Genomic DNA, 25,991 nt, shown 5'->3' on the forward strand with positions numbered 1-25,991 from the left:
AAATCATAGTAGACGTGTATTGCCCTGATCAGTTAACTATAAAAGAGACAGAAACAAGTTGTTTTTAATTTTAGCACTTCATTTGCCACTCATATAGACAGAGTACTTTTTATCATTAGAGGTTTGACTTGAAGTAGAGCTGAGTGGAATGAATAATCTTTTCATGCTCCACTCATTCCCCTTAAAAGATAGGAGTGACCACCACTGATGACTAATTTTGCTGTAAATAATTTTAGTCTTTTCCTCTGCTTTAATTCTCTCCTTCTTCTCTCCATTCTTTACCCTATCACCAGTAACATTCTCCTAAAATATCACTTTGATCACATTATTCTTTGGCTGAAAAGCAATTCTCTCTTACTGTTATGGGATTTTAGCCGAAGCCCTTTAATTCACATTCCACGCCTTTTATTTTTATCACTTCTCACTTTCCATATCGCCCATGTCACTATTTCCTCCAAACAAAACCTCCAGCAACAATCCATTTAGCTTCCCTGAATTCTTTGATCTAGAGACTGTACTTCCCCACTCCCATGGAATTTCTGGTTGCAGCAATGACCTCCCCCTGGAATTTTTCCCCCTTATGATCTAGCATAAAATACTATTTCCTGCACGTGAGTTCTCTGAACATACCCACATAAAGGTTTTCTTCCTTCTTGTGAATTCCCATTGCATGGATATTCTCCATTAATCATTTATCCCTGTGGACAACTGTGAACTTGTTAATTAAATGCTAGAATGGCTTTATATATTTGGTGCACTATATTACTTCCAAAGATAAATTATGAACTCCTTAAAGGCAGTAGTCTTTTCCTAAAATTCCCTTTTTCTCTGAGTACCCTGTCCTTCAAATAATAAGCACACAATTATAGATCCTTAAATACTGGATTTCTAACTACAGTGTATCATATATTTCCAAACAGCTAAAAGATCAGATTTCTGCTGTTCTTACTACAAAAAAATAGCAAATGTTTGAGGTGATGGATGTGCTCATACCTGATCTGATCATTACACAATGTACACATATATCAAAATAGCACCTTGTACCCCATAACTATGTACAATTCTTATGCATCAGTTAAAAAGAACAAACATAGTTTTAAAAATATTCAAGCAGCAGACTTGCTATATGAAAAAACTGAGCTCCAGAATCAGCAATTAAGCTAACGATGATGTACACTCAAGGATCCGGTTTGTTTATTTAAGACCTTTTCTACATTTTGCTTCTTGCTTGGTTATTGCTAAACCAAATAATTTATGAAACACATTGATTTTAATAAAGTATATACATATATACCTACATGTACATAACTTCATATGTGTCTCTAAATAAAATAGTAGTAAATAATTAGGATTTCTTTGGAGATACTGAAATTGCAAGGGCACCTCTAGAAAACTCCCTTTCATTGACTGTGAAGTAAGAAATAATATATAAGAATTGTCCTGACAATGGGGACATTCAGTATTTCTAATACCTAATGTCACTAGTTTGAGTGACATGACCAATATCCCAAAGAGAACTAAATATTAAAAAAGTTTCCAAAAATACCCTGTTAAAAATCTTATATTCTACCATTCACCATTCACTGCTGTAAACAAATCATTGTAAATCTCCACTTCCCAGCAGGTGGATAATAGTTCAATTTATTTCCTATATCATGTAAAATGTACTAGACAATTGCAAATTCAATTTTATAATGAAGGCTTTAACAGACCAGCATGTGAAAAACATGAAGAAATAACATCACTGATCAAATAAAATTAACAAATATTTTTAAATCAATAAGAAGAACTTTGACTCCAGCTAATACTAGCTTAACATATACTGGATTTATCCTTTTGACCCGGGTGCTTTATACCTGCGCAGTTTGATGTTAATGTCACACAGTGTCACCTACCATCTTTCAGAATGGTTTCTCGATCAGTGCCATCTATCTTCTGCCGGCCAATTAGGAAACTGGTGGTGTCAGCAAAGTAGATATAATTGGTTTCTGCATGAAAATCTAAAGCACGAGGGTTTACCAGATTTTCTATGGGGATCATGTATTCATCAGCTATCTTGGTATTCAAGTCCATTCCTCTCACAATTCCTGGGCGTCCTTTGCCATAAAAGAGGAACAACTCATTCTTTGGTCCTGCAGAAGAAAGATTACAAACATAAACAACTGATGCTGCCTAATCTTCTTTACACTGCATAATGCCACTGTTTAATTAACTGGCACAATTAGCGTTTTCTAAATTCAATACTAAAAATTAAACTCTAAAATATGCCAAATGGATCTCGATGCAAGAAGGCCAGTTAATTGCATTACTTTAATTAAAACAGAAATTACTTCCACAAATGGTTTATATTTAGTTAATTATTCTTTTGTCTGTAACTATCTGTATAGTAAAAACATGACAGATCATTGGATAACTTGTAACTTGTAAAATGGACATTTATTAAAACATCCAGTACATTTAATTGCATAATTCATCACAATATAACACTCTCTGTAGATACTAACTATAGAATTCATTTTATCTGACAACACCAAAAACTTCAGAACATTTTAAACACACCATCCCAGGGTTTGCATGTGCAGACTGTGGAGGTGAACAAAAAGAATCATTCAATATCACTAACTTCCATGTGAACACATTATGGTTTCCCAAACGTGGGACTTACTCTTTTAAGAAAGGAAATCTAATGCCATTCCTAACATCTCATTTTCTTCACATTGCAATTAGAATGTTAGCAGATGATGCTGTTTGTAATTCTTATGCACAACTCAGGCCTTATCAATAACAAAACAAATGCGAAACAAAATTCCCAACAAAAAAATTGTCTCCTGAGTTAAAACTGGTAGAATCAAGCTAGCTTTCTCCACAGAGTGAATTAACTCCTGCAGATTTCTATATGAGAATATATGCAAGACTCCCCAATTACTAGGACATTATAGGCTTGTTATGCTATATATTATTTCTTTTTTTAAAGATGTATTTATTTATTTGAAAGAGTTGCAGAGAGAGGGGGAGAAAGAGAAAGAGATCCTCCATCGACCGTTTATTCCCCAGATAGCTGCAACAGACAGGGCTGGGCCAGGTCAAAGCCAGGAGCTTCATCTGGGTCTCCCACATGGGTGGCAGGAGTCCAAACATTTGGGTCATCTCTCACGGCTTTCCCCAAGTCATTAGCAGGGAGCTGGATTAGAAGAGGGGCAGTTGGGACTCTAACTGGTGCACATGTGGAACGCTGGTACTGCAGGAGGTGGCTTAACCTGCTTTGCCACAATGCTGGCCCAATGCTACATAATTTTAAAGGAAATAACCACTTTATGTGAGAGGAATATAGTCTTCTTTATTAATAAAACTGTGGATACAAAACATTAGCTATATTTGTGTAACTGCACAACAACTAAGATTCCTAGTAAAGTAAGATGGCTAGATTATAGGAAACTTGAGAAATAACAGAAGTAACAATATAGACTTATTTGTAACATTCCAAATATAAATTATATCAACATTTTATATATTTTTTTTCTTTTTTCATTTAAATTAGTGTGACTTAATGTTGCATGTACAAAAATATTCATAATATATTTTAATATAAAGAATAAAATAAAAATTAATCACAGGTATTTGACACAGATGTTATGACATTTCCAATACATTGGCATATACATTTTGTTTTTTTTTTTCAAAAATTGAGATCTTCTATATGCATTTTAAAAATTTAGTGACATTTGGTCAGGTCATTAAAAAGGCCCTCATAGACATTCTTCTCGAAGTCTGCATAATGTCCTCTACAGGCAATGGAAAATAATCAGGTACCTATTGTCAGATATTTAGATTGTCTCTAAGTTTTCATTATTATAAACACATTTACAATTAATATTTTCAGTCAAAAGTAGGATAAATTTGGGCAGAGATTTAGATTAGTATTTGTGATTTTGGAAAGGCTGACTGCATGCCCTAGTGGAGTTCCTGGGATTGACATCTGGCTCTCACACCTGGCTCCAGCTTCCCGCTAATGCAGAGCCTTTGAAGCAACATGTGATGGCTCAAACAGCTAGGCCAGGTAGTCATCACCCAGGTGAGAGACTTGGATTAGGCTCCCAGGTTTGACCCTACCCAGCCTCACCCATCTGGACATTCAGGGAGTGGGCCAATGGCTGGGATTAATCTCTTCTATTTCTCTCTCAACAGACAAAACCAAAAACACAAAAACAAGTGGAATAGCTCATCTAACAGAAAAATTAGTTTTATGGCTGTTCTGTATATTACCAAATGTCTTTCTAATAATAAAATTGATAATTCTATTAGCAATGCAAAATAATGTTATTGCTAACATTTGTAGGTTTTTAAAATCTTTTCTTTGTATTTGAGAGGCAGAGAGACAAAGCAAAGAGAACTTCCCACCACCAGTTCATTCCCCAAGTACCAACAGTGACCTGGGGCTGGGTTAGGTCCGGCACCTAACGGCGGAGACAGGACCTCAATCCAGGTTTCCTATGTGGGGGCCAAGAGTCTAATTATGTGAGAAATCACCACTGCCCCACAGAGTCTGTGTTAGCGGGAAGCTAGAGTCAAAGGCTGAAGGCAGGAAACAAACCAGGCACTTGGGTGTGGGACATGGGCATCTTAACCGCAGAGCTAAATAGCCACTTCTTATTTTTATTTCTCATGGGCAATTTAATGGGTAATTGGTAAATCCGGCACTTCACTGAGTATGTGTGTATATGTGTTTGTGCTTGTATGTATGGATGGATGTACGTTTTATACAAGAGTGCTAACTACTTTCCCTATTTTCTAAAGTTCAGTTTTGTTAGGGATTATTCAATACCTTTGCCACTCAGGCCGCAGGATTTCCTACTGGGCCTGGTTTAGAGCCTTTGCTGAGAGCTGGGGGTTGCTGTCAGTATTTGCTTTCAGACTTTCTCCATTTTAGAGACCACAGAAGTTGTTTTTTTTGTTGTTGTTTTTTTTTTTTTTGTTTGTTTGTTTGTTTTTCCCTTAAGGATCAGGTCTACTTTTACTTTTACTTTTACTTTATTTTCCTTCCTTCCCCTCTCACTCATGACGAATCAGTTCCTCAAGGAAAAGCGAACACGGCTCTTTGTCTCCCGCAGGCTGGGTCTGTTTAGCACCAGCGCAGTGTGTCCCATGTCTCACATGTGTTTTTGCGTGAGGACATGGACAAGTACATTTCACACTCATATGGCCGGGGTCCTGGCTTGGAATCAGATATCTAAACTCAAATGTTTTAGCTTATCTGTGAAATATGGAAATGATGGAGAAATTGAATTTTTCTACAGTGGTCTTATCTCTCCCTTTACCGTAGTTAATAACAAGAAACGAAAAACACAGTATCCCTTGCTCCATTTCTTTTTCCTCATTATTAGAAAGGCAGAGTTATGGAGAGGGAGAGGGAGATAGATAAAGAGAAACACAGGCAAACACAGAGAGTGAGGATGAGAGTGAGAGTGAGAGTGAGAGTGTGTGTGTGTGTGTGTGTGAAAGAGAGAGAGAGAGAGAGAGAGAGAGATCTTGCATCCACTAGCTCACTCCCCAAATGTCGCCAAATGGCGGCAACAAACTAGGCTGGCCCAGGCTGAAACGAGGACCCTGAAACTCCATTGGTGTCCCCCACCATGGGTAGCAGGGACACAAACACTTGGATCACCTTCTGCTATTTTCCAGACTCATTAACAGGGAACTGGTTGTGAGTGGAGCAGCCAGGAATGGCACCTAGGCTCAAATGGCATGTGGGAGCCCGAGGCTATGGCTAGACCCAATGTGCCACAATGCCAGCCCCTCTCCACTTTACCAATCGGGGACTATCAGATATAACAGCATTCTGGAGCTAATGCATGTGCAGGCTTTCTAATCTCTAGATTTCAGCTAAAATGGAATGCGTTTTTGAGGTTAACATTTCTATTTTTGTTTCCTGATGTTCCAGCATTCTGACTCTGGCAGATGTTGCGGCTTCCAGCCAGGCTGGTTTGATGGTTTGGGAAAACCTATTCTAGAGGCTGCTGTTCCATGCTTTTGAATGCATTCATAAGAACCTATTTGCATGTAATCCCTTTCTGCTTAAATTGTTACAATTGTTTCTATATACCATAAACAATCCCTGAGTGATAGACTACGTTGGACTGATTCAAGTATGTCTGTATGTACATATGAATGGATATATGTAATTGTACTTTGCATGACATACTATCACTTTACAAGTGGCAACTAGATCAGCTTAAAATCGGTACACACACACACTCATATACATATGCACACACTCCTCACTACACACACACACAGAAACACACAGAAAAACACAAATTCTCTTAGGGCTTCAGACCCATCACTCTGAGTTATCCAGAAGGTCTCAGATACAAGAGACATGGTATCCTTACATTCTAGGCATTAATACAAAATTGGAAAAACAAATCAAAAAACAAAGAGCGCAATAAATGCATATACTTTATCACAGTTGAGTCTCTGAGATTTTGACTTCAAATTGTTTATGCTGTTATTAATTCTAACTACCTAGATTTCAAATCCTAGCAAAGTTGGTTGTATCAGTGCATCATCCTCAGGAATCAGAGCAGATGGCAGGTGGGTGACCAGAGAGGGAGCACTGGCTGAAATGAAGCTGCAGCCATGGTAAAGCTGGAGACAAAGCAGACCAAAGCAGTCATTGCACCATTTTAATAATATTTTTGGGGACATTAAAAGATTACCTATTGCCCCATGGATACCATTTCTACCAGGTCCAAGCTACTAGGTCTGATTATGTAGACCCCAGGCAAATATTTTAATTTTTATTAAAAAATCTAAGTTACAGAAGTTATCTTAAAGATCATTATTATCAATTTAAGTAAAGAACAAATGGAGGACCTGCTTTGAGTCTCAGCTAATCTCTGCTTCTCATGCAGCTTCCCGCTACTGTGTCTGGGAGGCAGAGGATGATGCTCCAAATACTTAGGTTCCTGCCAACAATTTGGGAGACCTGAAAGTTCTTGGCTTCTGTATGGCCCAGCTCCAGTTGTTGTGGACATTTAAAGTGTGAGCCAGGGGCCGGCACGATGGTGCACTAGGTTAATCCTCCACCTGAGGCACCAGCATCCCATGAGGGAGCCGGTTCTAGACCCAGCTGCCCCTCTTCCAGTCCAGCTCTCTGCTGTGGCCTGGGATGGTGATGGAGGATGGCCCAGGTGCTTGGGCCCCTGCACCTGCGTGGGAGACCAGGAAGAAGCACCTGGCTCCTGGCTTCAGATCAGTGCAGCTCTAGCCGTGGCAGCCATTTGGATAGTGAGCCGGCAGAGGGAAGACCTTTCTGTCTCTCTCTCACTGTTTGTAAGTCTACCTGTCAAATAAATAAATAAAACCTTTAAAAGAAAAAAAAGAGTGAGCCAGGAGATGGAAGATTTCCCTTTCTCTCTCTTTCTTTGTCTCTCTCTCTCCCTTTCTTTCTCTGTCACTCTGCCTTTCAAATAAATAAATAAATCTTTATTTAAAATAGTTTCTAATGTACAATTCCCCATGATCAGTAAGTTAGTGACTCTACAATCTGATTAGTTTTGCATTCAACATTGTCACAAAGGAAAATTAAATATTGATTTCAGGAAAAATAGCCAGTACATATGAGTATTGCAGGCAAACTTCACCAGATTAAGGTTCATGTTATTACAGATGCTTGATGCTGCTAATTAATACTAAAAACCCTATTCTGAAGTGGTAGCTGCTGGTGTAATGTTTGATTTAACAACCTACTTTTACATGACCTGCCATCGCTTCCCAAGTTGAAACCCGTCCTGCAGCGACAGGTCCGTGTTTTGTAATTGCTGCTGAGCAGACAGATGTGTGAACATCCCCCTGGCATTCCATATGGATCCACTTCACATGCGTGGCTTCTGACTACAACAAACAAAAAGAAAGTCACACTTGAAATTCTCCAAAGACAAGATAATTATGCGCATCATAATGTCAAACATCTTACAGTGTAAGAACAGAGATTCTTAGCAAAATTCTGTATACCTAAGTATTTGGTTCCATATTCCAGTGAAAATTGATTTAAATCCTCTAGAAGAGGAGATAGGAATTTGCCAAAATCCTAAGGCTGCATAAACAAAAATTCTGAACAATAAAATTAATGTATATTGGTTTAAACTGCTTACATATAAATAAAATAAAAGTAATATGATCTTTGCTACATGTTTCTTATATCTTAAAAATGCTAATTTTTAAAAAATTTATTTAAAAAACTTTTAAAGGTCCCAGGTTAGGCAAGTAGGCAAATAAAGTATTTCCTTCGATGCTATTTATCAAATGGGCACTTCATGCAGAAGAAATGGGATTTGGTGACTTCTCAGAAGTATAGAGGCAAACAGTTTTCTTAAAATGTTGACATGAGAGAGATTTTAAGAACTCCACCACAAAATGTGTATGTGTGTGTGTGTGTGTTCGTATGTGTCATATGTGTGACTGTAAGTGTCAAAAATAGAGGCTGAGTTTACTTGTGGAATTTGAGGAGTAGGGGAATTTTCATGAGTATAGGTATTAGGAAAAAAAGAAAAAAACAGGAAAAAGTACCACATGGAAAAGATGACAGAAAGGTCACAGTGAAAAGGAACAGCAGGAATAATGTCAGTTAGAGTTTACATACTAATGTAATTATATTTCTTTCAGATCATCACTTCATTGAGATTATGATGAATATTGCAGCAATTTTCCTTTAATAACAAAACTGTTATGCTCTCAAAAATTACGTCTTGTTCTTTTTGTATTCCTCAATCCCTAAGTGTAAAGATGACTGCCCTGGAGTTTTAACTATTTGACCCTATTTGAAAAGTGTTGCTTTTCAATTCCATCCTCTCCTCACTTGTGCTAGATCACCTCTTCTCTCATCTATTCAGCAACTCTGTTTTTTCACTTCCATCATGGCCTTTGTTCTCTCCATACCATCATGCCAATCAAATAATGGGCCATTATTTCTAAGTCTTGAAGCTTCTTTTGATTTGAGTTCCCACAGTAATTCTTCAACTAGTTACCCATTACTACCTTATCTCCATTTTGTCAAAATTATCTAAGATCATGTTCTACAATTCCTTTCCTTTCTCTCTCCCTCAAATCCATTTATTTCTCCAATTGAATGTCTTACTCTCCCTTCCCTTTTACATTCTACTCCAGACACACAGATCTCCTTGATGCTCCTTGAACAATCTAAGCATGGTCCTTTCTTACACCTTTTGTTCTTGTTCATTCTCATCCTTCCTTGCAATGCTCTTGCTCCAGAATCCCCATGTCTCTCTCCTGATACTTCAAATCTTCCTTCATCACCATCTTCTCAATGATATTGCCTCTGACTACTCAATAAAAAATTGCAAATTTCCCCACACTCCTTATCCTTCTTACCTACTGTGATTTTTTTATAGCACTTATTGCCTTCTAATATAACAGACAATTCACTTAGTTATTTTTATTATGTCTTTTCCATTAGGATGCAAATTTCATAAAGACAAGAATATTTTGTCTTTTATTCACTGCTGTATTCCCAATATACATGGAATGGTTTCTGCCTCATAGTAGATGTTCCATGAATAATTGATGAATGAATAAATCCTCATATCAAACCCTAATAAGGTTATCTACAGAATTCATAATTTGAATATTGCTGTAAACATATTTGTGACTATATACTGCCTCAGTTTTGTGTATGTTAATGTTTAATTCAAGATTCATTTGCATTTAAAGCACAAGTATAAAAAGATGATAGAAATTTGGGATGTTTTTCTAACGTTACAGTGTTCTATATATTATTGAGCCTAAATTGTGTTGATGAATAGCATTATTAACCTAGTATAAAAAATAACCAATTTTCTTCTTTGAGAAACACTTAGAAACACTGTAGATTTTTCTTTCAAAATTATTATTTAATGAGCATATTGAGAGTTCAATGTCTATAAAAAATACTGGACAAATATTACAAGGCAGTCACTTGATATGAAATTTGTCTCCCAAATGATACTGAAAAAGATAAATAACAAAACCCCTATCATCTTTGTTTCCTTTCTACACATACATTACAATTGAAAGCTCCTTCCTGAGTCTAAATCTGGCCATCATTTCCATTCTATGGTTGTATAAACGATTCACTAGGAACAGAACAATTTGTCATTTGTGAAGGGAATGCCATTCCATTTTATCAAGCAGACATGCACATTTTTGCTGTCAAAACAGAGAATTTATGATTCAGCCACTTTAACACCACATAGAAGCACAAGGACTCTATCCCCATTCAATCTACCATCAGGAAGGTTATGGAGGAGTCGTGCAACTTACCTGTTGGCTGAGTTCTTTTCTGATAGATTCGGATTCCTCGAGCACTTTCTATTTTAATCAATGAATGGTTATCAGTGCCATTAAATCGGTTTATCCTTATGATATTGACATTACCAGATGTGATTGCATACAAATAGTCTTCAAACACAGTTACACCATAAAGATGTCTGACCTATAAGCAGGATCAAAAATAACTATGATTTTTAATTACACAGCTTTAAATATGAAAGAAAAAAATGATTGCTGTTTGTAAGTGTCGAAAATGTCCATTAATAGGGGAGTCACAAGTATATTATCACTTATTTTCTCTCAAAGAATTCAAAACTTCATTTTTTTTTCTTTTGGTCTAAAGAAGAAAACATTATGGACTAGTGGAAAACTCCATTCCAAATGCATGGGAGAGTGTTTATTCATGTGTCATTAAAAAACATTTTAAAAAGCATTAAAAACATTAAAATAATGTTCAGTAGTTACTTTTCAAAGACTACTGAGAACCAGACTGTCAAGCACATTCAAGAATATGCTCTGACATTGTTATATATAATTTGAGACAGTTCTTGGGGGATACTTATCCTCATAGTGATAGATATGTGCATGCTGAAAAGCATAACTCTGCCTGTAAAAGGACTAATGAGAAAAAAAAATCTGAAAGCTTGTTTTTAGGTTCAAAATTTCATTTATACCTGATCGAGCATAAAAAACAATAAAGAAATCACTTATTTTCACTAATTACAAATAAAATGTTAGACTTTTACTCAGAAATTGCATTACTCCTGATGCCTAATTTTAATGGTAAATGAAACTGTTTGCTTTCAGAATGGTATGTTCATTGCTCTCCATACAAACAATTTAATAGTTTAACTCTCCTTCTTGGCAAAGGCTTGGACTGTGGAAAGGAATGGACATCTTAAATTCAAGAAAACATGCATTGGGATAGAAAGAAAAATGAATGTATTGGCTTTCTGATACAAAGGCACTGGCTAAACATGTTGCCTTTGGGTATTCCTTATTTTTTACTTAAAATGGTTCTGGTTAGGAGTATGGTAGACCTGTCATTTGATTTGCTCTAAGATTTTGATGGAAACGCATTTTTCACTTCTCTCTGGCATTGTGTTGTGCCAAAGGGTGTATATAGATTTTTGGTTAAGAGAGTGTAAGAAAGCATATATAGTTTGATTGTAAAAATTCTTATAGAGAAAATACTAAAATCTTCTATTTTAAACAGAAAATCTTGTCAATTCTGTAGTTTAAACACAAACATTCGATTTGTTATCTTCCTAACATATGATTCATGTTTGTTTTCCCCCTTGTATTGTCACATAAGATGTGGCTAAAATATGGCTTTTGCTTGTTCTTTTAGGGGCTTATTTCATTTCTTCACATCTGGGCTAGAAATGAAAGGCACAAATTAGCATGGAGAATTATTCCATGTTAAACCCCAAATGGCCTTTCTCTATGAACATGCTAATCCACAGTAAGTGTGTGAGTACTTGTGTATGTGTGTGGGTACCTACTAATATCATTTACCACATAGCTGACATCACACAGATGTTCACCTAATAAAACTTTAGACTTTAAAAAACTTCTTGAAGGACTCATGGGGAAACCAATTTGAATTCCTTATCCTGGTTTCAAAGTTTAATTTTTTAATCACAAATAAGTAATAAAACTGCTGATTAGAATTATTTTGATGATTATGTCTTCTAAAGTCATCATTAAGTCCTATCAAAGAAATTAATACTTTTAAGACAATTGAAGGTGACAGAGAAGTATCTGGCCTCACCTTTAATACTGGCACATTTAAAAAAAACAACCATTCATTCATTTATCTGTGGTGATTTCACTTTAAAAGTTGGAAAGAAAAAGTAATATTAAGGTATAATTACAGAATATATTCGCATTGCATTACAAACAGATTCACCTATCTCAGCTCCATAGATCAATAATTTCATATAAATTTAGTGTAACGAGTGAGATATAACCAAATTTGTAAAAAAGCTCTATTAAATAAAGCCTATTTCTTCTTCAAGATTTTCTAGGTGTTTACTAAGTAGAGTTTGCAAAAAACCTTGTAACTTAGCAAAGGAAAAAAAAAAAAAACTAACACAAGTGGGAAAAATATGTCAGTGACTTACAAAGAATCCTCATTTTAGGAGACACTTAAATATATCAGAAGGCAAAATTTGATGCAATTTATGCGAATAATGGTATTTTGTGATCAGGAATTTCTTTTGGTAAGCAAAATATTTCCAGTGCCACATGGGACAGATGATAGCTCAGTTCATTATGAATGAACTACAGAGTTTTTAGTAAGTAGGTCATAACATCCATCCTAGTGTAATACTCTCCGTAAGTGCTCATCCAGCATTTTTCTCTTTTTTCCTTTGTTTTTAATAGAGGCAAAAGGGAATAAAGACATCTCTACTATCACAGAAATATTACTATATCACCATGAAAAGAACATTCGGAACATATCGGAAATACACTATAATTTATGTGACCATTACAGCTTAACTTCATAAAAAATTTTCAACATTACAAATGTTGTCTTCTTCATCACATTGCAATTCATTTTATTGCCTTCACTGCATTTTCTAGCAAAATTGGACTTACCTGTCTGCCTTGAATGACAGTATGTCTATTTTTTCCTTGATAGTCCACTACTCCCACATAGTCCAAGTAAAGATCTACCCAATAAACCAGTTTGTTCACTAGGTCTAGTGCCAGTGCAGCTGGCTGCTCTGTCTTTGAATCAATTATCCTTGTTCTGTTCATCCCATCCATGTCACATCTCTCCACTTTGGCGATATTCCCATAGTCAGTAAAGAAAAGTTTTCTGTTGAAAGAAAACTAAATGTTAAAGTAGAAGGGGGAAAAAGCATATTTGACGGAGCCATCTGTAAAAAACAGAACTTTTCCTTCTAATTTATTTCAGTGGTTACATCTGTTAGCTTCCCATAACCATTTCCATATAATATCACTCATAAACAGAAATCTGCTAATGAATATTGCAGGGCATAGGGAGCAGGTTAACCAACAACTGTAAAATTCCTAGAAATGAATGATTATGGTGGGTTTATTTTTGTATTAGGAGAAAAGTTTCTTTAAGCTTCGTAGAGCTGACGCACATCCCTACATTCAGAGTAAGCTTCATAAGAGAGCCAAGTCACCAGGCCAGGGCATGTGAGCTATCAGGCTTTATCTTCAACCTGCTTTTCAAATTGCCTGGTAATGTTTTTCTCCAATAAAAGCTATTATGTGGAGCTCATTGATGCTATGAGTGGTAGAGAGTAGCAAACCTGGAATGGAATTAAGCAGATGGAAAAGCAAATGTGCTAATTTGCAACCACAGCAATAAAACATAAATAACACCCCCAACCTATTCCAAATATCCTCAAATGACAAAATTTCATAAGGGAAATGAAGGCCATTTGCATCATTTTCTATTAGTATATTTTGAAGAAAATTATGAAAAGGAAATTTGACCTCTGAAACAATGAATCCTACAATTCAGCACTAATGGTGTCTGTCAAATGTACCTCCAATACTTTGTGTCTAGTATTTGATTAGTATTCACTATGTTTAGTAAACGCAAATCAATTTCAATTAACCTGACAACATTTAACAAGATTACCCACTCCTGAGACTAAATTACATTTGTAAATAGACCATCTTGCCTCGACTTAAATACAATCCCAAGAATAATCCGATTTTTAGAGACTGAGCTACATTAAGGTTACCTAGAGTATAGAATATTTGATTTCACAAACTTGACAAATTAGTTTTTAGTTGCTTTTCTCAACATTCTTTCATTATTTAACAGTATGTGGTATCATTCAAGCTAAAAATACTATTTAAACTTTAATTTTTATTTAGTTCTTTCTATTCTGGGAGGTTTTGACTAATTTTTAAACCTTAATGCATGCTGTTGTATGATAATGCAAGCCTGGTTTCATTATTTTATATTTCCACAAGTGTTCTTGAAAACCAATATATCACAAAGTTAAAAATGATTTTTAAATGACATTTAGTTTAGGTGAAGAGGCTTCTATTCTAGTAAATACATAAAAGGTCACAGAATATTATGATTTAGGGTCATGCAAAATGCTCAAACAACTGTCTCTGCCTGTCTACTCCATCCTATATCTCTACTTTCTTCATTTGCAAATCAAATTGTTCATAGCAATCTTAAGTCTGTGAAGATATCTAGCTTCTCTCTTCCTTGATAGAACAGTCTCCACTATTCTCGTTATATAAACCTGTTTTTCTCATTTCACGTCATAATCCATTTCCTTTTATATTTGCATTTTGTATTTCATTCCACAGGTGTGAAAAAGAGAGGATAATCTGGATCTAAGTACAGAGAATTGGAGGTTCTGGCCCATCATGTATCGTGATATACTTGTGTATGGTTAGAAGAAGTTTCTGGCACACCATGTGTCATGTGATATTCTTGTGTGTAGTGACAAGAAGCAGGTGACTGTAACTGTCTATGTGGTATTTAACGGGAATGATAAGATTGACAATAGAGACTTCTCTAAGTCATCTTGGAATGTGTTAATCAGATGTGATCCCAAAACAAATAAATAGAAGAGAGCCCAGACAAAAACATTGGAGGCATGTCACTAGAGAAATAGGATCAAAGGAGATTAGAGGTTACATAGATTAGAGGTTAGAGATAAGGCAGACATTCATAGAAATCTAAAATGGAAAACAGCCAGGATAAAGGATTTGGGAGGAGAGGACTGCAATGCAGTGGTTGCTAGGCCAATCCATTACCAAAATAAAAAAAGGATACAGTTTCAGGAGAGTTAATTGAATTTGGCATTTATTAGAAGTAACAGTAATTTTTGATTATTCTATTTGAGAAGATTAGTTACAGAGGAGTAAACCAGGTGGTGATAATTAACATTGAGAAATACAAATTATCCCTCCAAGAAATTTTTCAGTGATATTCACATATTATTGAAGGCATGATGCAAGTAATCCTCATATTTATTTTAGGTAATAATAAATGTGTTTAAATAATTATAAATTTCTACCAAGTATTTTAAAAAGTGCAAATTTCTATACTATTTATCGTATTTTTATAGTTTATTAGAATATTAACAAAAACAGGAAGACTGGACATTTGAAACACTAAGCTACAGACAAGAGCAAAACAATTGTCAATGTACTCCCAGTGTTCAGTAACACTGTCCCTTCTAGGAAGAAAAACCTCCCATCTCTGTGTTAACTCCAATGACAATTGATTGGATGAAGACACATTCCCATGGTGAGCTCCCCTTGTTAAGAAGCCACCACCTGGACAGAGCCAGGTTAAGGATTCTGCACATGAGCAGTCTTGGCCTTGTCTTCACCTTTCTGGCATATGAAAACCAAAAACAAAAAAGCAAACAAAAATACCCACTACTATAATGGTAAATATCCACCCCTTACAGCTGAATGTAAAGCATATGTAACATACATGACAAGTTAATGGGTATAGTATGACCACTTCCTTTTGTAGATTCATGAGCCTTTCAGGCATGACCTTCAAAACTTACTAGTATGCATAAGGTCTTTAAAAGGAGAGTCTGGGCCGGCGCCATGGCTCAACAGGCTAATCCTCCGCCTTGCGCCGGCACACCGGGTTCTAGTCCCAGTTGGGGTGCTGGATTCTATCCCAGTTGCCCCTCTTCCAGGCCAGCTCTCTGCTATGGCCCAGAAGTGCAGTGGAGGATGGCCCAAGTGCTTGGGCCCTGCACTTGCATGGGAGACCAGGAGAAGCACCTGGCTCCTGACTTCGGATCAGCGAGATGTGCCGTCTGCAGCGGCCATTGGAGGGTGAACCAACGGCAAAAAGGAAGACCTTTCTCTCTGTCTCCCTCTCTCTCTCACTATCCACTCTGCCTGTCAAAAAAAAAAAAAAAAAAAAAAAAAAAAGGAGAGTCTGATTTTTCATCATGAGGCTTCCTTGCTCCTTGGTTCATCCAACCCAAATAGATTTCTTTCTGCTTACAGCTCGAATTGCCAATTGTGTTTCCACCAGCATACACACTACACAAGAACTCTTGAGCATGTCTTCCTGAATACAATAGCAGAATAGCTAGTGTTCACAGATGTAAAAGTTGTTTTCCATACTAAATTGAACCTTCCCAGACTTGAGAATCTTAACTGTGATGGGTTCTGTTTACTTCTAGTTGAAATGCATGAAATGGAAGAATTCTCAAGGAAAACAGCTCAATGGCCACTAAGTTGAAAGCATGATGTATCTATCGTCACATGATTATTTGCTTGCTTGTTTTTAGGAGTAGTTTAAAATTCCCTGTTATTGAGAAAAGCTTCATTCCCATGGTTTCCTATATTAAATGCATAGCTGTATTATAACAGGTAAATACACGGAGGTTTATCATTACTTAAAAGCTAAGCATCATTTGTGACACACATTTCACTGTGTTGAGAAAGAATCCTTTTCTCTTCTACAAAAATATCAGCCCAAATCTTAAAAAAGAATAGTGCTCTGCAGATCCCATTGTCCTATTTATCATTGTAGTTTCCCTGCAAAATAGCAGTAGTAGATTATTTCTGTTTTACAGATGAAACGGTTTCAAAGTCCAGATGGTTAGCTACTGCCAGAGCCATAAAATGAGTGCCATATCTTTTTAAAAACTTGCTATTTCAAAAGAATTTCAAACTTTGAAAAGAGTTATAAGAATAGCATGGTGCATGCCTATAGCATACACTGATGTTAGCTTTTGTCCCATTGGCTATTTTATATTTCCTGAAGTATCTGAGAGTGCATTGCAGATAATATGATTCTGTACACTTAACATTTTTCCTAACACAGCTCTTAAGGACAAGGACATTCCTTTCCACAACCACAGAATGTCTGTCATTATCTATACTTTTAATAATATTTACAATATATAGTCCTCCAAGTTTTACCTGCTGACCAATGATTTTTACATTTTTTCCTGATTGAAAATTCAATCCAGCTGCTTATGTTGTATTTCATTCTATTTTTTCTCATCTCTCTTAATCTTAAACCATTCTTCAGTGTTGTTCCTGATGTTCATATAACAATTGAGTAGATAGGAATTAGGGTTTAGTTGATCTTTGTTACATTATGATATGATTTTAAAACTGAAGTGTAATTCTTTTAAGCTTAATTGTCACTGCCCCTAGGGCTTGGATAAAATGGGGAAGTCTATGAGCCACTCCAAAAGTTGTATTCAATGCAAGTATAGATGGTGATTTTAAACAGAATCCTATTTATTCCATCTGATTCAGTGTTTCCTGATGACCTAACTCTCTTAACTTTCAGCTCCTCAATGCACTTGTCAGCATTTTCTCCCACCAGCAACCAGGAATCTTACATACCACCTGGTGGAACATGGATCCCAATATAGAGCTCTGCCTAAAAAAATTCAGGTTGGGTGGTAGAGAATGTTCCTAATTCTGTCCTATGCACCATTCCCTCAGGATTGCAACACTGATATTCCATTCTCCCAATTCTTATCAATAGTATCAGTTTTTTTTTATTTACACGCCAAAATGGAGCAACTAAATTGAAGTTGTTATTCTTTTGTTCTATAGTTATTTTTCTAAATGGCATTCTATTCATTTCCCACTAACACAAAAATTGAAATAAACAACATTGCAACTGTTATCTCTGTTTCTAAGATGTTTAACTATTAGGTCATAAAAGAAAGGAACATTTCTCTGAAATTCTCAATAATCTATTCAGGTCATTATTCTTATAATTCACCTTCTCTAGTAAACAGGAGTTCATCATTTTTTATTTCATTATCTAATCAGATATGGGCAACTGATTTTATTTGACATCTTTGTTAATATAAGCAGTCCTCTTTTACTATAGATATATAAATTTTATAAGGTTGAGGATAGAAACTTTGAGTATTATGAGTAAACTTGCTTGACATAAATCAAAAGTTGCAAAGGGAGTAGTCATAGACAGTGATAGAGCACTGTGCTTACAGAGTTATGGCTCCAATCATCCCTACACGTTACAGTAAAGCAATTGTTACACATGCTGACATCTTAAAACATGTATATTACTTTTAGCTGATAAAAATAACTTTATCCAGTGATACCCATTTTAAATGATGCATCTGTACTTTAATACAAAATGACAGGGGGATTTAAAGACATCAGAGCTCTGTCCACATCCTTTAACCACATATTCAGTGTTATTTGTCATCATCCAGATTTCTGACATCTTTCTTGTAACTTAATGATGGAATTTAAGAGTTTAAAAAAATTTCCTCAAAATAAAACTTCACTCTTTTAAACTGAGGTTACATTAGGGTATTTTTAAATTAGGTTACATAACAAGACGTTTTACATAACATCATAAAATGAGATTCCTTAAGAGGAGAACGAGACATAAAACTAGGAGTCATAAATTGTCAGATTAAAAATAAAATTGCTCTCATTAGGGGATAGAAAACCCTCTATGTATATTTTTTGACTTTACTATGGAGCAAAATTAATATAGATTTTATATAAATCATAATTCAAATTTTGAATTTTGGTCTTTTCCTGGACTAGTGGTACATTGTAGGATGCTCTCATGATGTAGGGAAGTGAGACTGCCCCTGTTCCTAGACAGCCTTATCATGATAAGGGGAAATGACCACTGGTCTACCATATCCTATGCTCTAATCTGTAATAACCTGTAGGTAAGGTGTATCAGGCACATTTTTTAAAGATTTATTTTTTATTTGAAAGGTAGAGTGACAGAGCGAGAGACAGAGAGAGAGCAATTTTCTATCCACTAGTTCACTCCCCTAAATGACTCCAATGACTGGGACAGGGCCAGGCTGAAGCCCAGAGCCAGAAACTCCATCTGGGTGTCCCACTTGGGTGGTAGAGATCCAAGATCCAAGTATTTGGGCCATCTTCTGTTGCTTTTCCTGGTGCAGGGAATTGTATTAAAAGCAGAACAGCCAGGACTAAAAGTGATCTCTGATATGACATGCCCACATTTCAAGTGGCAGCTTAATGGGCTGTGCCACAATGAAGATCCCCCAAACACATTTTTAACCTTAGATATGTTCTATTTGTGATGGATTTATTAGTAGATAACCCCTTTGCAAATCAAATAGTATAAACAGTAATACAATATTTTTTCTTCCTTTGTACATGCAAAACCTGAACAAGAGCAATTTTCCAGAATTACTCAGAATTAAAGCGGTATTATTAAATACTTATCACTGAATTCTAAATCACAATTGCAAATCTGAAAGAGTAATGAATCTTTGAAATACCAGGTTTAAATTAAAATTCTATTAGCTCATGATACTTTAGGCATGTGAATGTTAAACAAGTAAGGATTTTTTTCTGCTTAACCAGGACTACTAAAGACAGTTATTTATTAACTTTCACTTGCTTGGGGTTTTTATTTTTGTGTTTGAGAAATCTCTTACTTTTCTTCTTTGAAAAATCCTCCTGTACTTGGCTTTCAGCTCATACATAAACACACAGAAATGAAACTTGACATACAGTCCCCTACTTTCAATTGGCTACTCTGCACTCTAGAAACAATCCAATTAATGATTCCTCTCAATGTATACAGAATTGGATTTTTCAGGCAATACAGCTCTCCCAATCAACATCCTTCTTTACCTGCCCTACTTAGCAATTTTCCTTAGAGGCATACCCCTATGTGCAACAGTGTAGTATCTTCTCTCCTCCCTCTTTGTAGACAATCAGATCAATGATGAACATATGATGTAAGTGAAAATACATCATAGGTTGAGCTAAGTCACTAGGATCCTTTCAGCAATATAAACCAAAGGGAGTGAAGCCCACCTTCTGGACAGCTGTGCTAAAATAGGTAAAGTGAACAAGCAAAGGAGGAATGCCCTTTCTGAATTTATTGAGATGATGTTTTTTGTTCATTGTTCATGTAGTATATCACGTTTGCAGATTTGCATATGTTGAACAATCCTTTCATCTCCAGGATGAATCTTACTTGATCATAGTAAATACTTTTTAATGTGCTATTGGATTTGGTTTATGCATGTTTTGTTGAAGACATTGCATCCACATTCCTCAAGCATACAGGCTCTAGTACTGTTGTTGCTGCTGAGTCCTTGTGTAGTTCAGGAATTAGGGTAGTGCTGGCCTCATATAAAGAGTTAGGAATTTACTCTTCTTCTATTTATTACAACAGTTTAACAAGAATTGGAAATAGTTCTTACTTTTTAAAGATTTTATTTATTTATTTGAAAGGTAGAGTTACAGACAGTGAGAGGGAGAGACAGAGAGAAAGGTCCTCCATCCTCTGGTTTACTCCCCAATGGCAGCAATGGCCAGAGCTGCACCAATCTGAAGCCAGGAGCCAGGAGCTTCTTCCAAGTCTGCCATGTGGGCGCAGGGGCCCAAGCACTTGGACCATGCTTCACCGCTTTCCCAGGCATAGATGATTAGAAGAGGAGCAGCCGGGACTAGAACCGGCACCCATATGGAATGCTGGCATTGCATGCAGAGGATTAACCTACTCTGCCACAGCACCGGCCCCAGAAATAGTTTTTTAAATGTTTAACTAAATTCACCACTTAAGGAGTGAGTGGTGCAGCGCTTAAGCTGCTACTTGGTACACCTGTATCCCTCATCGGAGTGCCTGAGCTCAAGTCCTGGTTCTACTATTGATGAGAGGCAGCAGATGATGGCTTAATCAGTAAGTCCCTGTCTCACAAGGGAGACCAAAAATAAGTTCAAGTCTTCTGACTTCAGCCTGGCCCAACCCTGGCTGTTGCAGAAATTTGAGGAGTGCATGGAAAACCTGTGTGTGCACATGCGTGCATTTTTCAAACAATAACAAAAAAGTAAATAAAAATTTTAAAAAAGAATTTAGCAGTGAAGTCATCTGATCCTAGGCCTTATTTGATGGAAGATTTTTTTGTAACTAATCCAATCTTATTAGTTATTACTGGTATCTTTAGGTATCCTATTTCTTTGTGATTTAATCTTGGTAATATATATTTATCCATTTTTTTCTAGGTCATCAAATTTGCTGCCGTGCAATTTTTCATACAAATCTCTAATGACCTTTTTAAATTACATGGTATCAGTTGTCATGTCTCCCATTTCATCACTGATTTTATTTGTTTTATCACATTTATTCCTAACCTAGTTAAGGGTTTGTCAATTTTCTTTCTTTTTGAACAAGTACTTTGATTCGTTGATCTTTTGCAATGAACTTTTTAGTATTTATTTTATTTATTTCTTCTCTTTTATTATTTATTTCCTTTCACTAATTTTGAATTTGGCTTGTTCTTGTTCTTTCAGGTCCTTTGAAGTAAAGCAATAACTTATTGATTTGAGAACAAGATCTTTCTGGTTTTTTATTTTAGGACAGGCAGAGTTAGACAGTGAGAGAGAGAGACAGACAGAAAGGTCTTCCTCTCGTTGGTTCACCCACCAAATGGTTGCTACGGCTCTGTGCGCTGTGGCCAGCACACCGTGCCTATCCAAAGCCAGGAGCCAGGTGCTTCCTCCTGGTCTCTCATGCAGGTACAGGGCCCAAGGACCTGGGCCATCCTCCACTGCCTTCCCAGGCCACAGCAGAGAGCTGGACTGGAAGAGGAGAAACTGGGACAGAATCCGGCGCCCCAGCTGGGACTAGCACCCCGGGGTGCCGGTGCTGCAGGCAAGAGGATTAGCCTAGTGAGCCATGGCCCAGCTGATCTTTCTGGTTTTTGTTTTTTGTTTTTTGATGTGGGCATTGATTTTTATAAACTTACCTCTTAGTTCCACTTTTGTTTATGTTTTGTTTCCATTTTCATTTATTTCAAGAAACAATAAACTTTTCTTCTTAGTTTCTTCCTTGATTGCAGGACTAAGTAGTTTAGTTTTTTATATGTTTTTAGCTTCTAAAGGTTTTCTTTTTATCATTTTGTAGTTATATTACATTTTTGTTCAAGAAGATAAGTGATATAATTTCGGTATTTAACAAACGGAATCTTGTTGTATGACTTCTTCAGAAGCATGTTCCATATGCTGTTAGAACAATGTGTATTCTGCAGCCCTCGTATGGAATGTTCTATAGCTGTCCAGATCTAGAGTTCAGCTTAACTCTGCTGTTTCTTTGTTAGTTTCCCATCTCAGTGATCTGTCCAGAGCTGAACGTGGATTATTAGATCATCATACTATTGTTGTACTGGAATCTCTCTGCTCCTTTAGGTCTGTTAATATTTGGTTTATATATTTGGGGGCTCCAATATGGGGTCTGATTATGGAAAGAATAGGACCAAGAATAGGACTTCAGCTTATACCTGAAGACCACAATCTCCTAAAACCACTACAGCATTGGGGTAGAACCAAGGTCTATGCTGCTACAAGCTTCCTGTTCTGAGGTGGACACATGAACCCAGTCCTCTTTAATCAGGTAAAAGTGATGCCAGTTAGACATATTTCTCATAAACTGGAGCCATGGGTCACTGCTTGCCATTAATAAAGGTCCAGAACTCTATCTTGTGCAGATGCCAGCCTAGGCAGGACCATTAGAATCTGCCTGCAGCTAGGTTTATCAAGCTAGCACTGAGTTTCATGGCACAGTCCTGTGTTTACTTTTTTTTTTTAAGATTTTATTTATTTGAGAGAAAGAGTTTCAGCCAGAGAGGGAGAAATAGAGAGAAAGGTCCTCCATCTGCTAGTTTACTCCCCAAATGTCCACAACAGCTGGAGCTGGGACAATCTGAAGCCTGGAGCTAAGAGCCAGGAGCTTCTTCCAGGTCTACCATGTGAGTGAAGAAGCACAAATACTTAGACCATCTTCCATTGCTTTCCCAGGCCAAAAGCAGAGAGCTGTATCAGAAGTGGAGCAACTGGGACAAAAACCAGCAACCTTATGGGATGCTGATGCTGCAAGTGGAGGCTTAGCCCACTACACCACAGCGCTGGACCCCAGGCATTCACTTTCATGTCCTACTCCACAGCAGTTTGTGACACCAGTGCTAACACAAAGCTGGATGGCATCTGAGTTTTGTATCCACAGGGCCCTGCACAGTCTCTCAGGTGTGCACCAGGCCCACTTGAGACTAGGAGTAATGCAGGCCAACACATGAGTCTATCCCCTCAGGGCACAAGTTTCCATCCAAAGCTGGGAGAGGCTAAGGACTCTGTGAGAACTGGCCTAGAGATAAGGGCTGATGGGCAATTTCTGGGCCAATTCCTACCACAGCTGGTCCAGGAAATTATTTCAAGCAAGGTCTTGTACTCAATCAATTTTTTGCCTTGTTCCCTGGCAATTAAAATCGTGCTCCACTATCTGCATAAGGTTTGGGAAAAGATGCTGGAGGCAGCCACATGCCCTCCAGCCTAAGGAGGGTCTAAAGAATCAGTCGTCAGGTACTGACCAAGGAGCAGTCCTCTTGGATGCTGGTTTCCATTGTGTCCAGCTGGATACTGGGTTTTAAGCCTAAGATCTGAATTTAATTCTTTCTCTCTTCCAGAATTAGGAGGTATCTTTCTCCAAACTATGCTTCTTAGAGTTGTTGAAGGCAGTAGGCAACTTTTTTTCCCCTGACTTCATTAATGCATCTTTTCTTATTTTTATACTAAAATCAGATACTATGGTCTTATCACCAGTCTTCTTTAGCCCTTGAAAAACTGGCCTGGGATGTGTGAACAGCTATTAAACTGATGTCTCTGTGGCGAGATGATTATTGGAGTTTACTCAGCTTCTATCTTGCTCCATCCAAGAAACTATTTTACATCAAAATGTTAACTCTAAATTAGGGAATCATTTCAAAATTGTTCCATGTAACACTTATTACCCCACTTTGGCAGTGGATCACTTACAAATAATAACATTTTATCATTAGCATTTCTTGCAGTCTCCTATGAAAATAGGAAGAAGGCTATTAACAATGAACAGCAATTTTTAAAAATCATACTTCTTCATCTCGTTCATATTCACTACATTAGGTTTCAAATGTCATTCCCCAATCCAAGCTCCCTTGCAAATTCAAATTGTGGTCTTCCTGGATACTCACTATCTCCCAATACCACCTCTAATTCACTTCTTTATTACAAAGATCAAATTAGCCTCTTAGGCTTCTCTTTCAATTTTCTTTCATTTCCCATAATCTGAGAATAAGGAGTTAACTCAGCAAGTAATAAACTTACCTTTGTTCTCGAGGAGCAGTAACAATATGGATGAGCAGAAATGTTTGCACATTTTTATTATTTTTTCCCTTTTGATCGATGTCAAATAAGTATTTCATCAATTTTTACCACACTTTGGGACATAGTGCGGAAAACATGATTAATCACATCCCTTCCCTAGATTGTCATTGCTGAAGATAGAGTACAGGCCCTAACCACAAGACAAAGGCTTCATTTATGACCCACCTGCTTCCTCTACTTTTCTCCACTTCCTTATTTTCTAAGAATCACTAGGCTCTTGTTTGCCTGCTCATTCCTGCCACCCATGGCCCCACTTAACTGCTGCTGCATAATCTACTTAAAAGGCAATGATAAATTGGCCTAACATTTTGACCGCCATTAACCCTTATTCTTGGGCTGTAACTAAAACTCTGTAAACACACCTTTGTCTAAGACAACACGGGACTAAATCTTTGAGCATTCTCACCCTTGCTTATGTAGGTTGCTACTCAACATTCAGGGTCTCCTGTAGTGGACATCAAGCCTAAAAGTTAAGACGTGTCTGTCCCGTTTCGGAGTGCCTGTGTTCAAGTCCAGGCTCCAGCTTACGACCCAAGCTGTCTGTTATGGCAGACACTGGGTGGCAGTGATGATGGCTCAAGAAATCACATTCATGCGAACCACATGAGAGACCTAGATTTTGTATCCAGCACTGGCTGTGGCAGGCATTTGGGAGTGAGTCAGCAGGTGGAATATCTGTTTGCCCTTTTCTCTTTCTCTCTCTCTGCCTCTCAAATAAAAAAAAAAGAAAGGATAAAATATAGTGCATGGCCTCCTAACCACTTTGTCTTCTGATACAACCTCCTCTCTTGCTACCTAAAGCCTTCTAATCTGTGCACTTAAACTCAAAAAATAAGATCAAAACTTCTTAATATCTTAAAACTATTCCGTGAATCTCCCCCATCTCCTTGCCTTTATTGAAATGTAACCTCTGCTAAGGTCACCCTTATCAATGATCATTGCAAAACTGAGGTCCTACCATGCATGCCAGGGGAGAGTTATAAGATCGGTGTCTTCTAGTATTAATCCCAGAACATTATTTCCTTCTTTGAAAAAAATCTTCTGATTTTTGAGTTTCACAACCTGGTTTTATAAGCACCACCTACACCCACTTCCATTGGACTGTATGTTTCTGCTTTGTCTCAGGTGCTCTCACAGTGTCAAGTCTTGAATTTCATTCAGATCTTGTCCCCACTGACTCTCTTCATATTTTCTCAATGATCAGCCTTCAACATGTCTTTCTCATTCCTTCTCTGTTGTCCCCAGCCTTCTGATTCACCCTACTCCACCCTATTCCACTTAGACATGATCATTCCTTTTTCTGCCTTAAGAATTTAGCACATGTTGAATGGCAATTCCTTTGTTATCTTACAGCCCCAGCTAAAACCTACTTTGTAAGGAGTAATGATTAGTTCATAGTCAGATTTCAGTACTCCTATGTTTGGCTAATTCCTGTTTTTAGTGACATTTCCTCAATATTAATTTCAATATACCTC

General features: G+C 36.9%; 1 protein-coding gene across 1 annotated transcript in view; it reads right to left on the bottom strand.

The window, feature by feature from the left end:
• LRP1B (LDL receptor related protein 1B) overlaps positions 1-25,991 on the bottom strand; it is a 2,136,850-nt gene that overhangs the window by 963,285 nt on the left and 1,147,574 nt on the right. Inside the window, exons 8-11 of the mRNA XM_062186250.1 lie at positions 12,931-13,153; positions 10,318-10,489; positions 7,750-7,893; positions 1,896-2,132 (exon numbers count right to left, since the gene is read on the bottom strand). Of these exons, the coding sequence (XP_062042234.1) occupies positions 1,896-2,132; positions 7,750-7,893; positions 10,318-10,489; positions 12,931-13,153 (776 nt within the window). The remainder of the gene's footprint in view (positions 1-1,895; positions 2,133-7,749; positions 7,894-10,317; positions 10,490-12,930; positions 13,154-25,991) is intronic.

This window comes from Lepus europaeus, chromosome 1 (assembly GCF_033115175.1).
Source record: "Lepus europaeus isolate LE1 chromosome 1, mLepTim1.pri, whole genome shotgun sequence".
NCBI classification, from domain to species: domain Eukaryota; kingdom Metazoa; phylum Chordata; class Mammalia; order Lagomorpha; family Leporidae; genus Lepus; species Lepus europaeus.